The sequence below is a fragment of the Cordyceps militaris genome, assembly GCF_000225605.1.
Source record: "Cordyceps militaris CM01 unplaced genomic scaffold CCM_S00005, whole genome shotgun sequence".
NCBI classification, from domain to species: Eukaryota; Fungi; Ascomycota; class Sordariomycetes; order Hypocreales; family Cordycipitaceae; genus Cordyceps; species Cordyceps militaris.
In genome coordinates, this window is record NW_006271973.1 from 2023161 (window position 1) to 2038424 (window position 15264).

The window sequence follows — 15264 nt, forward strand, 5'->3', positions numbered from 1 at the left end:
GATCCTATCAAATTCAATCCAACACACACCGCAGCCGCCTACCCTAAACCAATGTCTACAACAACCAGCACCTCGGTGCAGCTCACCTCGCCCGCCGGGTGGTCCTCCAACCGGCCCAACGGCACCACCACGCACCGGACCAAGCCCGCCCCGGCGGTCCTCCGCACCGAAGACGACGTCCTCGCCGCGTCCCTCGCCGTGGACTCGGCCGCGCCCGACGGCGGCTACGGCTGGGCCATTGTCCTGAGCGGCTGCGTGCTCATGTGGTGGGGCGTCGGCACCACCTACGCCTGGGGCGTGATCCAGCGGACCCTCGTGCAGGACGCGCTCGCCGGCCCGGCCGTCCTCTCCTTCATCGGCTCGCTGCAGGCCGCCATGGTCTCGCTGTGCGCCACGTCCAACGCCTGGCTGCTGCAGTACCTGGGCGCGCGCCGGACCGCGCTGACGGGCGTCGCGCTCATGGGCGGCTGCGAGATCCTGAGCAGCTTCACCACGGGCAACCTGGGCGGCCTGTTTGTGACGGCGGGGGTCCTGTTTGGGCTCGGATCGAGGTATGTTGGGTGTGACGCGGGGGGCGGGAGAGGAGAGAAGAGTTGCTAACGTGGGCGGAATAGCTTTGTGTTTTGTGTACGTTGGGAGAACAGACTTGGGGGAAAAAACTTGGTTTGGATGGCTAATCGTGTGGCGGCAGGTTATTACGGCAATTCCTGCACAGTACTTTAGTAGGAAGAGAGGACTTGCGAATGGCCTCATATTCGCCGGCAGCGGCCTCGGCGGCGCCGCCATCAGCTTCGCGCTCAATCCCCTCATTGAAAAGGTCGGCCTCGCCATGGCCTACCGCGTGCTGGGCATCGCGACGCTCGCGACCGGCCTCCCCGCCGCCTGGATCATGAAGGAGCGCAGCAGCCTCCCGCGTCGTAAATTCATCGAGTGGTACGTTGTCCCCATCTTGTGTCCAACTTCTACTGACCCCCAGACGGGCAGGAAACTATTCAAGTCGGCCAACTTTGTGCTCGTGTGCGCCGCCACGGCCGTCGGCACCTTTCCGCTCTACGTGCCGCCCTTTTTCCTGCCGCTCTACGCCAACTCGCTCGGCTTCTCGTCGGCGACGGGCGCGGGGCTCGTCGCCGGCTTCACGCTGTCGTCGGCCGCCGGGCGCGTCCTCTGCGGCCACCTGTGCGACATGATGGGCGCGCTCAACGTCCTGCTCACCTCGCTCGTGCTGACGGCCGTGAGCATGCTGGCCATCTGGCCGGCCTCGACGACGCTGGCCCCGCTGGCCCTGTTTGTCGTCATCAACGGCCTGTCCAACGGCGGCTTCTTCTGCACCATGCCCACGGTGGCGAGCAACGTCTTTGGCAGCGCGCGGGTCGGCGCCGTCATGAGCATCATCATCACGGGATGGATTGGAGGCTATCTAATGGTATGATTTGTCTGGATAAATGCGGTTGCTGAGAGCGCAAGCATGCTAATCGATTGTGTGGCAGGGCGCCCCCATTGCTGGCTACCTGCTCGAAGCGTATGGCGGCGCTGAAAAGGGCCTTGTCGCGTATCGACCGGCCATGTTGTACGGCGGCTCGCTCAGTCTTGTCTCGGCGTTTTTGGTGGTCATGGTGAGAATTCGGGTCAACAAAAAGGTGTTTGTCAAGGTATAGAGAGTGATGCCCGCTTCCATGGTAGCTGCAATGCGTGGGGAACCACTTGAGAGGTGGTAGTACATTATTCAACACTTATAGAGGGAAAAACAATTAGACGAAAAAATCTAAATAAAGAAATCCGGCCAAATTCCCGGGTGGTGTCATACTGTGACCGACGCCGGGGTCCAGGACCAAGGGCGTCGCGAGACCATGAGTCATTTCGGCTCAGAACCAGTTGTATAGTATATAAGCTGCCCTTCGATTCATTTCCCCAACAACATGCAACAAAGTTTTCTTCTTCATCACTCCCACCATACCCATCATGTCTTCTCTCCGCGCCGAGCTGCAAAGCCGCTGCTGGCAGCGCGACACATACCTCATCACGACGGACGCCTCGCGGATCCCGCTCGACCGGCTCAGCGCCGTCTTCGACTCGGCCGCGTTCTACTGGGCGCGCGCGATGCCGGCGGAGCACATGCGCGCGGCGCTCGACAACTCGCTCTGCTTCGGGCTCTTCCGGCAGGACGACTTTTGCGGCCTCGCACGCTGCGTCACCGACTACACGACCTTTGTCTACCTCACCGACGTCTGGGTCGACCCGGCCGTGCAGGGCCGCGGCCTGGGCAGCTGGCTGCTGCGCTGCGTGCGCGAGGTCGTCGAGGCCATGCCGCACCTGCGCCGCAGCATGCTCTTCACGTCCAGCTGGGAGAAGTCGGTGCCGTTTTACCGCCGCGTCTTGGGCATGGAGGTGCTCGAGTCCAGGCCCGGCGAGGGCCTCGTGGCCATGGAGCGCAAGGGCCGCGGGCATCCGCGGTATGGCTGCGAGGGGAGCGACTACAGTTAGATGGGGAACGTGTGGTTTTCTGGTCCGGAGAGTCTTGAGAAGTCTTGAGTGGTACTGAATGTGTGCCGCGATTGAAGCGCGTGGTCTTGTAAGAGATGTACAAGAACCAAGTTCAACGGAACAAAAAAAGAAGAAAAGTAGATATTCTACTAGACTCGGCGCTGACCAGTATAACCCTTCTTTGTCTATAATCTTAATTTTCTTTCCGGCCCACTCTCCTATGCACCAACTTTTGCCAACGGCTCTCGCAGCGAACCCCGCCGTTTCGGAGCCGCAACACCGCAGAGTACCGGCCCCACCACGCCGGGTCGTCGCCGCACCACAGCCAATGCAAAGCCTCGACCATCTTGCATGTTCACAGCAGGATGTCCCTCGCATTTTCCCCGACGTCATGTGAGCGGCCGCCTGTTTTCTCACCACGATTATCAGGGGGGAGCGTTTGACCGAGGGCACAGCTGGTACGACTTGTCGGAGCGTCGCCTGCTGCCAGTCAGCGCCGAGACGAGCAGGGGTTCGGGAGCTGCAAGCCTCACTGTCAGCCGCGCATCCATTTTAGTCTTTCCCCAAGATGCAATCGGTAGGCGTTGATCAATCCTTTCGGGCCTTCGGGACATTTTTGTAGGGAGGAATAAGGCCATGTGGCGCGCCGCATTACCCACAGGTCATGCACGATGGGAGCCTGAATCAGCTGCAATGGCGAACGAATGGTAGCCGTACATGTACTCCTCCCATCTGGTGCACTCATGACAAGGACCAATTTGCATTCCAGAATATCTTGTCATTACAGTTTCCATGAGCAGCCAGTCTAGTCTGTACCCTTGTTTTGCGACTTTGGGCTTACTTCAGCGGGGGCGGGTCGGCTTACACCACGAGCCTCTGCCCAGGGTTCAGCTGTCAAAGTTGCAGAAGCTAGAAGGAATGGAAGGTCGTCATCTACTGTTTTACTGGGTACTGGGGTGTATTCTGCATCATTCTCTCTGCTTACCCGTTTCAGATTGGTCACTATTCATAACAATTTCTTCATGGTGTCCCATGCTCTCAATATCCCCCACCTAGCCAACCCATCCATCACCACACGCAACCATCTGTCGAAAGAAAACACCAACAACTACTATAGCGTGTCAAATTCGTCTGATTCATTTCTCTCTGCAACTTGGGCCTAATGACCCCTGTATGATTACCTGTCGCCGCGGATCGCTCCCATCGTACCACCGTTTATTACTCAGCTTACAAGTATAACCGACGTTCAAAACCCTTCTCCGCATAGCAGTGCGCCGCATTCAAACGCGGAAGTACATGGCAGATCGTATTCCCGTTCGCACTAAGCCTACCACTTCCTCTGACATGACTCGAAGCCTCCATGATTAAGCTTAAAGGACAGCTCGCAGGCGATGGGCATCGGTGGTGGGTGGCTCAGCGGCCTCGGCTGACCACATGATCAAGGGACGGGGAAGAAGCCCGGGAATGGCAATCCACTGCCGATAAATCGAAGAATCCACATTCTTTTAGTATATCTTGTCATCTGAAAAGGAAATTCAATGGAACAAGGATTGTGCCTGAACCAGCTGTTGGGCCAAAGCATGAAGCCCAGCTCTCGCAACCGGTTTCCCTGGTTGGTACAATTACCCGCACGCCACGCTTTCTCGACAAATCAGCCTGCCAGCCCGTGTGAGAGGAGAGCGCTGTTCCTGCATAGAAGCCTCCGCACCCCCCGGCTTGTGGAACATCGCGCGAACCCCCGATGGCCCTGACACGCGGGGCGCTGCCCCGAAAGCCTTTTTGGTGCCCGTCAGCAATCGACCTGGGGCCCTCTTGTCTAGAGCGGCTCAACGCATTCATTGAGGAAACGAGCGCTGATATCAAGTAGCCTTGACGTTGAAGATAGAAATAAGCAACGAGAGTGACTTCCCACGCGGAGTGTTGGCGAACCGAATGTATCAGAGCGCCTAAGCTAAGGAGCTAGACGAAAAGATATAAAACGTATCGCCCGTTTCTAATGCCGGTCGGTAATGATAAATTAGTTGCAATTTGGAAAGATAGAATCATAGAGTCAGCTTTGTTGTACTTGCTCGCTTTATACAAGTCCTCGTTCACGACTTATACGCCTTACCTCCACACAATACCTCCCCTTCTTTTCACCCTTATAACGCCCTCCTCGTCACCATGGAAAAGTCAGTAGCAACATCCGGCCCGCCCAAGAACTTCGCCTCGGGCCACGGCATCCTCTGCGCGGGCCTGCCCCGGAGCGGCACCGCCTCCCTCAGCAAAGCGCTCGAGATCCTGGGCATCGCGCCCGTGCACCACGTCATGAAGCTCGACGACTGGCCGCAGCTGTACGCCTGGGGCCGGGCCGCCTGGTGTCACTTTCCCTACCTCCGCAAGCGCCGCCTCTTCCGCGCCTTTTACCTGTCCCGCTACGACCCGCTGCTGCCGTGGTCGCGCGGCGACTGGGACCGGCTCATCGGCCCGTACCGCGCCGTCACCGACGTGGCCGCCTACTTTGGCCCGGAAATCTACCGCGCCTACCCCGAGGCCCGCGTCATCCTCGTCGAGCGCCCGTTTGACAGGTGGGCGCAGAGCTACCGCGTCTTCACCGACGCCTGGCTGTTTGGGTTCTGGGATCTCGTGTGCTTCCGCCTCGCGGCCTGGGTCGGCCTGCCGTTTGTCGTCGGCATCAGTGACGTGTACACGGGCTGGATGGGCGCGCGCACCGGCGCGCAGGCGAGGAGGCGTCTGCGCGAGCTGCACACCGCGCACTATGCCAAGATGCGCGCCACGGTCCCGCCGGAGAAGCTGCTCGACTTTCGCCTCGAGCAGGGCTGGGCGCCGCCGCTCTGCGCGTTCCTCGACGTGCCCGTGCCGGACGTCCCGTTTCCGCATATCAATGAGCGCACCGAGGTGCTCGAGTTCCGCAACGGCACCATTGAGGCGGTCCTGAGCTGCTTGGCTATTCGTCTCGGCATGATTGCGCTGGGCACGGCGGCTCTGCTCGGTGCCGTCAAGGGCGCTTCTGCTTTTGGCGTCTTTACCGTCCTCGGAGGGTATAAGGATGTGTTTTTCCACTATCTCCTCGAATAGAGGCTTCAAACTTTTGCCATGTCTTTTCCCAGTCGTGATTTTGGTTGTCCTTCATAGAAGAGAGGTTGGCGTCCCGTTTGTCTAGCGCGTATGGTTGTGATAATAGCATTTGCATCAATGGAACTGTATACCACATTTTCTGCCTCCACTTGCCCACTTGCCGTGATGGACATTCCAGATAGAGATAATCGGTCTAGTTTGATCGACATTCACAGCGCCAGTTACGGCAACTTTGATTGGCAACGGCTGCAGGGACAGGCACGTTTCGAGCTGATGAGCCGCATTAGGCCACGTGCTGCAACTGGGCGAAAAAATCGGCTCTGGTTATTCCAAAGTTTAAAGGGTTGAAAGAGGGAAACGTCCGTTTGCGCGGCGGTTCTGAGTATTCTGCAAGTTTGCACTTGTTTGTGCCAAGAGAGCTAAAGCCAAGCCGTTTATAACTATTATTATAGGGCGGGATTCTAGACGCGCCTCAGGCTTGGTATCGACCCACACTTAGGACACCCTGACTTTCCTCCTTTTGTCACGAAGCTCAACGATTGCTCCCTTTGCATCTCAACTCGGGCGATTTATCTCTTGCGCATCATAATTCCACAGCGCAGCATCCCCAGCAATCTTGAAGATCTTGTCTCGACCGGGCCCCATTGCAACGTGGCCGCTAATCTATCCCAGCACCGACCCAATCCGAGCTAAAGCGGCCAGGGGTGGACATCAAGGCAGCTCCTCGCCCCTCGATCGCGTGCCGTTTCCCGACGAGAGAAACATAGAGAGGGACACTGCCGAACTACAAAAACCGACATAACACGATGCCGTCCGCACGCCGACTCCGCCTGGTGACGCTGGCCGCCGTCGTCACCGTCGTCTTCGTGCTCCTGTACGCCTCTGGCTTCGGCGGCGGCAGCGGGCAGTCGGCCGACTTTTACCACAAGACCATGGACGCCATGCACGGGCGGTCGCCAGCCGGCCAGTCCGTCATCAACTCGGAGACGGGTCTGAAGACGGGCCACATACCCGCGGACCGCGACGGCGACGGCGACATTGACGAGGACGACCGCAAGCAGGGTCAGGACCTGCAGCAGCACCTGAGCAAGCTGGCGCAAGAGGCCAAGGACAATGCCAACAAAAAGGCCGGCCCCAAGCCCGACACCCCCAGCAAGCTCGTCGGCGTCGGCAACTCGGCCGAGGGTAACCGCAAGCCCGTCGCGGCCAAGGAGGCGGACGCCGAGGTGGCGGTGCCCAAGGGCAAGGACAAGGAGAGGGTGCCGGAGACGCCCGCCGAGCAGGCTCTGCACGGCATTCTCAAGAAAGGACCCGGTATGCTTTCTCTTTCGTCTGTTCAGTAGTCAGACGGAACCGTAGTGCTAACACGCTGCTGATAGTCGTCATCTTCTCCAAGACGTACTGCCCGCACTCGCGGCGCGCCAAGGGCATCCTCCTCGAAAAGTACCTCATCCACCCGCGGCCCGAGGTCGTCGAGCTCGACGAGCACCCGCTGGGGCCGGACCTGCAGGACCTGCTGCTGGGCCTGACGGGCCGCCGCACCGTACCCAACGTGCTGATCAACGGCGAGAGCATCGGCGGCGCCGACGACATTGTCGAGCTCGACAACACGGGCAAGCTCATCACCAAGATTCAGGCGCTCGGCCAGCGCAAGGTCGAGGTGTCGGAGCGCTTCTCGACCGAGCAGGTTAAGGGCGCGGCACCGGCACACTGAGGGAGCTGGAAGGGTCCGATTCGTGAAGTGTATTTGTTTTTTTTGGTATCGGTATCGGGTATCGGGTATCTGGGAGTGTGGTACGGATGACGGTGGGTTCTTCGAAAAGATGCCATGTTGAGAGCAATATGGAAAGGTGTTTTGGCGTTTTGTTTGATACAGTGCATAGTTACTTGCGGTGTGTTCCGTGGCTTGAAACTTGTTAGCAACGCCGCGTGTTTTGGCGCGTGGCTGTAATAAATCACCCTACAACTCCGTCTTCTTCTCATGCCACGCCTTGAACAACAATGCATACGACATGAAGCTGAATACTGTACACTATCTTCTCACCGCATACATATTCCAGGAACAGTGATGGACTTGTGTGTCTTGGCATGTGGGACGGATTTGCGGGGGTGGGACACGGAAACGCTGATAAATCTCGACACGGCCCGTGATTGTACTTCATACCAGCAAGTGCATGACGTTGCGACGGCACAGCCCAACCCCTAGCTAGTACGACCTTCTTTCCCCTTTTCAATACATCCCACCCGCTAGCCAACTCTTCCTTGTGCTGTTTCCGCCGTTGCAGCATCTTTTGCAAGCCGCCGTTCACCTCAAACGAGTTCGTTGCGCTAACCTCCGTCGTTTTGGCACAGCCCCTCCTCACCCATTTCAGCTCTTTTGGTTCATTGTTTTCCTGACTGACACCCAAATTTACCTCGACAAGCACTAAATCATCAAAATACTGCATTAGCCTCCATACCAAGAGATCCAAATCTCTTGGACCATACCCCGGCGCTCCGCTCTCCCGCACCCCACCCCCCATCCGAGACACCGGGGAACCCACCATGCGCCGCGAATCAACCACCTCCGACGCCGCCTCGGTCGTCTCCTACGAGACGACCAGCTCTCTCGTCAAGGAGAAACCTGTCACTTCCCCGCGCCGCAGCAGCAGGCTCCGGGAAAAGGCGCGCCGCATGCTCGCCGACCTGGGCGCGCCGCCCACCGCCCGCCAGGACGCCAAGGACGGCAAGCGCACGCTCAACTTTGCGGACCCCGGCGGCCTCCTCGGCGACGGCCTGTTGAAGCCGGGCAGGATCTAGAACGTGCGCCGGCCGATCTCGTGGGTTGGGCAAGACCTGGGCAGATTGAAACGAGAATTTACAGGCGGAGTATATGATGAACTGCGATATGCCGGAGCAAGGTTGCTACCGTCGATGAAAGCTCTGTTTTTTTTTTCGATGATAGATTACACCATGTTTCGAATCAATTCATCAACACAAGTACGCGATGCTATAGCATGTTTCACTTTCAATGTCAAGAGGAACAGCGGAGGATACATTGCCCGTCGCCCAGGGTTCAAGTGGCAGAGGAGCAGGCATCGATGTACGCAAAGCATGGACAGTGAACATGTAAGCCGTCGTATTATATATCAAACGTTACCAGATAGGAGTTTGTCTCATCCATGTATATACCCCGCTCTGTATTGCGCTCTGCACCAGAGTCCCCGTCACCCAACGCCTAGAAATTCAAAGAAAGAATGCGCAAGAACCGACCCAATATGATACAGCGCAGTCCAGAAACCGTTTCTGACTGCTATATTCAAACGACGCCATCCAAAGTCGGGAAGCCTTATGCAGCCGGCGGCACATGGGAGAGGTCCTCTCCCGCCATGAAATGCTCCAAGACATCCATGCCAATTTGCCTAGCAAAGCACGCGTTAGCATCTCATCATTAAAACCCAAACACGGACAAACATAAAACGTACGGCATAATCATGGTCTTGGTAAACTCGTCCATGTCGTCGGCGCGCGCATACGACCAAAAGTCCTTGAAATCAAAGTCGCGGATAAAGTACTGCGGCTTGTCGCGCCACGCGCGGAAAAAGTCCACCGACGACGGCGCCTCCCAGAGGTGCCGCGAGGCGGTGAAGCGCAGGTTCTGCCACATGGCCTGGTTCACGTCGAGGCTCTTGAGCAGCTTTGTCATGCAGACAAACGCGCACGCAAAGAGCAGCGTGCGGCGCGCGCTCTCGAGCAGGATCCAGGCGTCCCAGCTCCTCGGCGGGCGATCGCGCGCCGGGTACGCGGCCCCCGCCGCCGGCGACGACCCGCCACCACCCATCATCAACCCGTCCGGCAGCGCCGCGCCGGGCACGCTCTGCGCAGCGGCATGCTGGACGGCCTCGGCCTCGAGGGCGTCGACGACCTGCTGGAGCTCGGCGATCCAGGCTGTCAGGACGTGGGCCTCGCGCTCGGCGGCGGCGCGCAGGCCGACATCGCCGTCAAAGACGCGGATGGAGTCGAGGATGATGAGGGCCTGGACGCGGGCGAGCTTGTCCTGGGCGGAGGCGGCGGCGCGGTCGCCGTCGCGGTGGACGTCGGCGGCCGTGTCGGCGAGCAGCTTCATGATCCAGGCGCGGTTGTGCGGCGAGCGGTGGGCGTAGGCGGTGGAGGCGGAGAAGACGGCGAGCACGGGGCGCGGCAGGTGCGCGGCCCAGAGGCGCGGGTGCACAAAGGGCAGCGCGCGCGTCTGCGCAAAGGTGGCGTGCATCGACGTCAGCGCCTGCACCGTGTAGCCCATCCACGAGCGCGGGTCGTGCACGGCGAGCGCGTCGTGCCCGTCGCACGCCATGTTGCGCCGGAGCAGCGACAGGTCCCGCACGGGCGGGCGGGGCACGAGCGCGCTGCTCATCAGCGGCACGGGCGGGATGTCGAGCTTGGAGGCGCCGCCGCCGGTGAGGGTGCCGTCGCCGGCGTCGAGGCTCTCAAAGAGGCTGGCGAAGAAGCTGTTGGTGGTGGGCGGCGGCGGCGTGAGGGCGGCGGCGGAGGAGGGGTGCGTGCTAGCAGTGACGACATTCATAAAGTCGGCCACGTCAAAGTCGAGGCCGGGGCCGAGATGAAGATGCTGGTTGTTGCTGGCGGCGGTGTGAGATGGGTGGTGGTGGTGGTGGCGGTCCTGGTCATAGTGCGGAGTCTGGTCGGGGAGGTGGCCCATGCTCTCTGGGCTCGTCTCTGTGCCCAGGCTCTCATAGTCGAAGCCCATGTCAAAGTCCGGCACGTCAGCCATCTCCGGCGAGGTGCTTCCGCCGGTGGACTGGCCAGGCGTGAGCTGCGGTTGGCGCTGGGCAGTGGTGGTGGTGGTGCTGCTGCCGCTACTGCCAGCACCCGCGGGGGGCATCTTGTGGTACACGCAGTCGAGCCCCTTGGCGGCGCACCGGGTGCACCGCGGCGTGCGCTTGTCGCAGCGCCGCTTGCCGCGGACGCAGGCGTTGCAGCTCTTTTGGCGGGAACTGAGCGACGAGGCCGAGTCAATCTTGGTCGTCAGGCCGAGTGGATCAATGCTGAACGAGTCCATGCTTTGGGGGGAGGAGGAGAAGAAGACGACGAAGGAAAAAAGGTCCGGAGCGGACTAGGAAATGGGAGGATGGGGTCGTGATGCGGACGTCTGAAGGTACTGCGCGGCAGTTTTTTTTTCCTCGTCGAAGCGGAGAAGAATAGTATCTAGTTGCGTTTGTTGAAGTTGCTACACCGATGAGATGAGTTCAACCACTGTTCAACGGCCAGGTGAGGGGTCCGCTATTCTTGGCGTGTACTGCTTGCGGTGCTGGAGCCGCCTCAGGGGACGTGTCTGATTCCGCCGAGACTGACAAACAAGTTCGCGTCAAAGTAACTAAAAGAATCGTATAAGATTTGACGTGATTAGGAGAAAGACAAGATTAAGACAGACAAGAAAAACTAGAGCAGCCAAGAGAGGGACTGGACGTCAGCTTGTTTGAGTCATCCAGCTTGGTCCATCCCAAATGTCCGCAACGAAAAGACAAGACAACAAAGGGGCCATCATTAGGCCAACATCAAACGCGTGTCGACTTAACCTTTGGACAAGCCTCTTCTATGCTGCTTACCTAGGTACGTATGCTTTTTTTGGTGTCTTGCGCTGACAAACCGGTGCTTCACCTGCGATGCAAGTCCGCAGGGGACACATCGGCAAACTCCGCAAACTCCGCAAACAAGACTCCGCTTGTGCTTCGGACTCGGACTCGGCCTTAGGAAGACCCAAGCACTGGACTGTATGCTGACAAAGAAAAAAGAAGAAGTGTTCCTGCCTACATGTGAAATTCCAAGTTTCATTTTTCATTTCATTCATTGCTTGGTACCCATGTGCCGTGGAAATAATACCAGCGCTTCCCCCCTCCTAGTCACATCATCACATGTACCGTTTACCCCTCCCTTGCAATTGACACCCACCCTGTCGCCAGGATTCAGGAACCACCCCTTGGCACACATCTTTATGCATTCCCACGTGGCATAATCTCCATCACCAAAGTGCCACGCGACTGATCGCGACGCCAACCTGAATGCGTTTCAATCAACCCCGGCGTCGAAACAGCACATCTTGACGCTCACACGTACCAATCCCATATGGGCGACAACATACGACAAATGATGCAAATACACGCAAACCATAACCTGATCAATGCAGTTAATAAATTGCTGGCCGCCAGTCTGGCCACTATCCTGATGATTACAGTATACCCGAACCAACTCCCATCATACCGCCTTATATAACAGAAGCGGCTCAGCGGCCCGAACCCTTCTTGAAAACATGTGGATATGTATATACAGCCCTCCCTGTGCCAATGCCTTGCCTATTACCCTTGCCTCATACCTCGACTCCGAATATCACCGCCGCTCGTCGTCTCCATCCCGCTTGAAAGGGCGGAACATGCTGCATCATATCACTACCCCATTTTGTTGTGATGAAACCCACTCGACAAGACTTCAAAATGAAAACAGGAAAAAGATTCGCCATTCCGCGCCCGTCGTTTTTAGACCAAAGAAAAAAGAAACACGTATAGAGATTGTAACAGCGCTGCAACTGGCAAACGCCCTCGTCGTCGTACATTTGGCTTCCTCCCCGGGCAAGCCATTGAGTACAAAGAAATGCAAGAAAAGTAAATGCCAAGCTCTTGGGTTCAAGAGCAAAGAATAACATGGAAGCCATGACTGTAGAATGCGAAATGCATCGAATGCCAAGATATGACCCGTCTTGTTCGGCACGGGCAGCGTCAACAGACGCATCACAACATCGTAGTCGCTCATCCAGTCGTACCGATAGCCAAAACAGCAAAGACAGAAGCAAAGAGTTACCGTATGGTCTCGAATTAGTATCGCTCGCGGTAGCCGTTGGCTCTTGGAGCGTCGTACTGGACACCCGTCATCGAATCAGGGCCATTGGACATGCCGTTGTTGATGGACCGCAGCGGGGGAAGCTCGGTTCCGCCCGAGGTCGATTGGTATTGCTCCGGCGGGAACGGGTGGACGGGGGCGGCGTGGCTCTGGGATTGGGCAGGTGGGGGTGCGTGGCCTTCACCACGCGCTTGCGCCAGCTCCATCTTGACATTTTGAAGCTCGCGTCGGAGAAGCTCATTGTCAGAGACAGCATTGTTGTAGTGTGTTTGAAGAGCACGAACATGGTCCGTCTGTCTCTGATATTCGGTAATGGCTTTTCCAGGCAGTCAGCATTGGCACGTCCAGCGTGTTATTTCATCCATCGTCCTCGCTTACCTTTGGTTAGAATCTCCCACTTGGATGCCTTTGACCCGCGCTCCTGGGGCATTAAGTCTCTCAACTGGTCAAAGAGCTCCTTCATTTCAGTGCGGCGCTTGCGTTCGGCCAGTTTGTGACTGACACGCAGCTCCGGCGTGCGGCTATATGGCTGAGCTCCGGGGCCACCAGCACCCTCCTCGGCTTGTAGGTCACTGAGCTGCTTGTGCTGCATGGTATGGTGGTGAACAGACGGGAACTCAGACGAGTGTACCGACAAGCGAGCGAATTCGCTGCTGTCCTCTAAACGGCGTTGGCCCGAAGGTAGACGTGACTCGGTCGTGAACTGGCTACTCGCAACAGAGTCGGTAACACTACTTCTCCTCGACTCGTCATAGTGGCTAACACGCTTAATCTCTTCCTCGGGGAAAGCCCACGCCTGACCCTTGGTTGGCTCGGCAGCACGGGCAATGTTGCTGGTGGCAGGACCGGTGATAGCTGGGGCGGTGCGGCCCGTCTTGTTCTCCGGGTTTCGGTCGTTGCTGGGCTGGTAGCCATTGGATATTCTATGGGCGGCGTAGCTGTCCATGCCAGCGCGCGGATTGCGCTGGTTATGTAGGGTGCTCTGAATAGAGCTCGTGGACTGGTTATTGCTAGTGTATGGTGATCCACCAAGTCGCATGTCGCTGATGCCTTGGTTGATTCTGCTGTCGACGCTCTCGCGGCGCATATTGGAGGCAGGGCCGAGGTTGTCGCCCAAGTGGCCAGGGAACTCGTGGGAGCCGGGACGCTCATAGCGGCGGTCGACGGCGACCGAGGACGTGGGGGATACCATGGCGGCGACGCTCATGTTGGCGGCAGAGGCGGGTGACAGCTGCGGGTGAGGGAGGGTGTTTGCGGCGATTGGCGAGGGCGTCTTGTCGGCGGTAGAAGATTGATAACCAGATGCGGCAGGGCTGAGACCAGCAGCATTGAAGGAAGCACCAGAGTTGTCTAGAGAAGGATAAAAAGGGTCAGCAGGTGAGCATTGGCGGACAACAACGACGGCGCTGGTCAGGCTAGGACCGCCGCAGAGGGAAATGAGGTGAACGGACGCTTGCTGGACGCCTCGGCGGTTGAGTAAAAGCCAGAGTCACGCAGCTGAGGAGGCGGCGCACTTTGGGCAGGTGGCTCATCTTGGTTGAGAATATTGGTCAGACCAGCCGCATTGGCCGGTCTCTGGGCCGCGGCAGGCATGGCGATTGTGTGCGAGGGAGTGGTGGTAGAGGCCGGTTGATGGAGAGCCTACTAGGTCTAGTAGGAGCTGAAGCGTAGTTGTCGAGGCAAGTTGGTGTAGGTGTGCGCGTATTCGACACAGGCCAGCAGCTGGTCAAGAGGTCGGAGCAAACAGGGGCCAAAAAATGCCCCAAGAATAGAGGCGGAAAGAGAGAAGGCTGATTCGACAATGGGAAGCAGCAAGGAACACAGAAGACAAGGCTGCGGGCATGCACTCTTTTTGTCTTCTCCTTTGCAGAGGGGCTGCGTGGTGGAAGGAGATGTTTCTCGAATAGTACTGGCCAATGCCGGGGCCGGTAGAAGGGCGTCGGGAATGGCAAGCTATGCAAGATATGCGGGAGGTGGTGTCCGAGGTAGATGTGCCGCGCGTGTTTGGGGAGGAGAGAGCGTTGGCGTTTCGTCGAATACAGCAAATGTTTTTGTGCAGGAAAAGAATGGTCAAGAGGGGAGGAGAAGAAAAAAACGAGTGGTCAATGTTGAGGGAAAGAAAGCGATCTTGGACGGGAAGAGGGAAGGTCAGATTGGGGAGGGGGGCGCAGAGTGGATAGGTGGGACGAGCCAGGTGTGCAGTTTAACCCGCAAAATACGGCGTGGCTACGGACAGGGGACCCAGAGCCAGAAGAAGAGGAAACGGGTTGGAGTGCAGAGAGAGTGAGAGAGAGCGAGGAAGTAAGAGAGGGTGAGGAGACAAAAGATACAAGTATCTGTGGCCTGTATTCGTAGGTGAGAAGGAGAGGGAAAGCGCGCTACCAAGACTGGTGGGTTCGGGGCAAAGCGAGCACATGGGCGGAAGACAAGATGCTGATGCTGATCTGCCAGTATACATACCTGGGATGGGGGGGTGTAGTGGTGGTGGTGTGGTGTGTCAAAGTGGTGTGGGTGTGCTGGAATAAGCTAACTGGGTGGATGCTACCTACGAATTGACCAATGTTTAAAAAATGAAAAAGAAGAAAAGAAAGGGCAAGGAGGGGGTGCGAGTGGTGTGTGTGTGTGCTCGACGCGGAATCTACTAACTTAGTAGCTATTAGGCTAACTAACTCATAAACTACCTACAGTACTGGCTGGCTGTCACGTTTGCTGGAATTGAGCTAGGCCGCTTATGAGACAGCGCAGTGCTCGAGTGCCATGTGCTCCATCGCGCATCACATCGACTGATCAGTGATATTCGCATTCAACGTCTGTTTTTAC

General features: G+C 57.7%; 6 protein-coding genes across 6 annotated transcripts; 4 read left to right on the top strand and 2 right to left on the bottom strand.

Moving 5' to 3' along the window:
* Positions 1–51: 51 nt before the first annotated feature.
* Positions 52–1655, top strand: CCM_07000 (Major facilitator superfamily transporter; the record flags this gene model as incomplete). The annotated part of the gene is made up of 4 exons (XM_006672138.1): positions 52–551; positions 615–627; positions 692–1423; positions 1488–1655. 4 exons carry the CDS (start codon positions 52–54, stop codon positions 1653–1655), a joined length of 1413 nt encoding a protein of 470 aa, XP_006672201.1.
* A 304-nt stretch (positions 1656–1959) lies between these two features.
* On the top strand, positions 1960–2481 carry CCM_07001 (GNAT family N-acetyltransferase, putative; the record flags this gene model as incomplete). Its single annotated transcript, XM_006672139.1, has 1 exon — positions 1960–2481. The coding sequence occupies one exon, from the start codon at positions 1960–1962 to the stop codon at positions 2479–2481; it is 522 nt and encodes a 173-aa protein (XP_006672202.1).
* A 2163-nt stretch (positions 2482–4644) lies between these two features.
* On the top strand, positions 4645–5559 carry CCM_07002 (uncharacterized protein; the record flags this gene model as incomplete). Its single annotated transcript, XM_006672140.1, has 1 exon — positions 4645–5559. The coding sequence occupies one exon, from the start codon at positions 4645–4647 to the stop codon at positions 5557–5559; it is 915 nt and encodes a 304-aa protein (XP_006672203.1).
* An 806-nt stretch (positions 5560–6365) lies between these two features.
* CCM_07003 (Glutaredoxin domain protein) lies at positions 6366–8358 on the top strand (the record flags this gene model as incomplete). Its single annotated transcript, XM_006672141.1, has 3 exons — positions 6366–6873; positions 6939–7246; positions 8023–8358. The coding sequence occupies 3 exons, from the start codon at positions 6366–6368 to the stop codon at positions 8356–8358; spliced, it is 1152 nt and encodes a 383-aa protein (XP_006672204.1).
* Positions 8359–8887: 529 nt separating this feature from the next.
* CCM_07004 (C6 zinc finger domain protein) lies at positions 8888–10435 on the bottom strand (the record flags this gene model as incomplete). Its single annotated transcript, XM_006672142.1, has 2 exons — positions 8888–8960; positions 9024–10435. The coding sequence occupies 2 exons, from the start codon at positions 10433–10435 to the stop codon at positions 8888–8890; spliced, it is 1485 nt and encodes a 494-aa protein (XP_006672205.1).
* Positions 10436–12419: 1984 nt separating this feature from the next.
* Positions 12420–14037, bottom strand: CCM_07005 (HLH transcription factor (Hpa3), putative; the record flags this gene model as incomplete). Its single annotated transcript, XM_006672143.1, has 3 exons — positions 12420–12760; positions 12823–13794; positions 13896–14037. 3 exons carry the CDS (start codon positions 14035–14037, stop codon positions 12420–12422), a joined length of 1455 nt encoding a protein of 484 aa, XP_006672206.1.
* Between the last annotated feature and the right edge of the window lie 1227 nt (positions 14038–15264).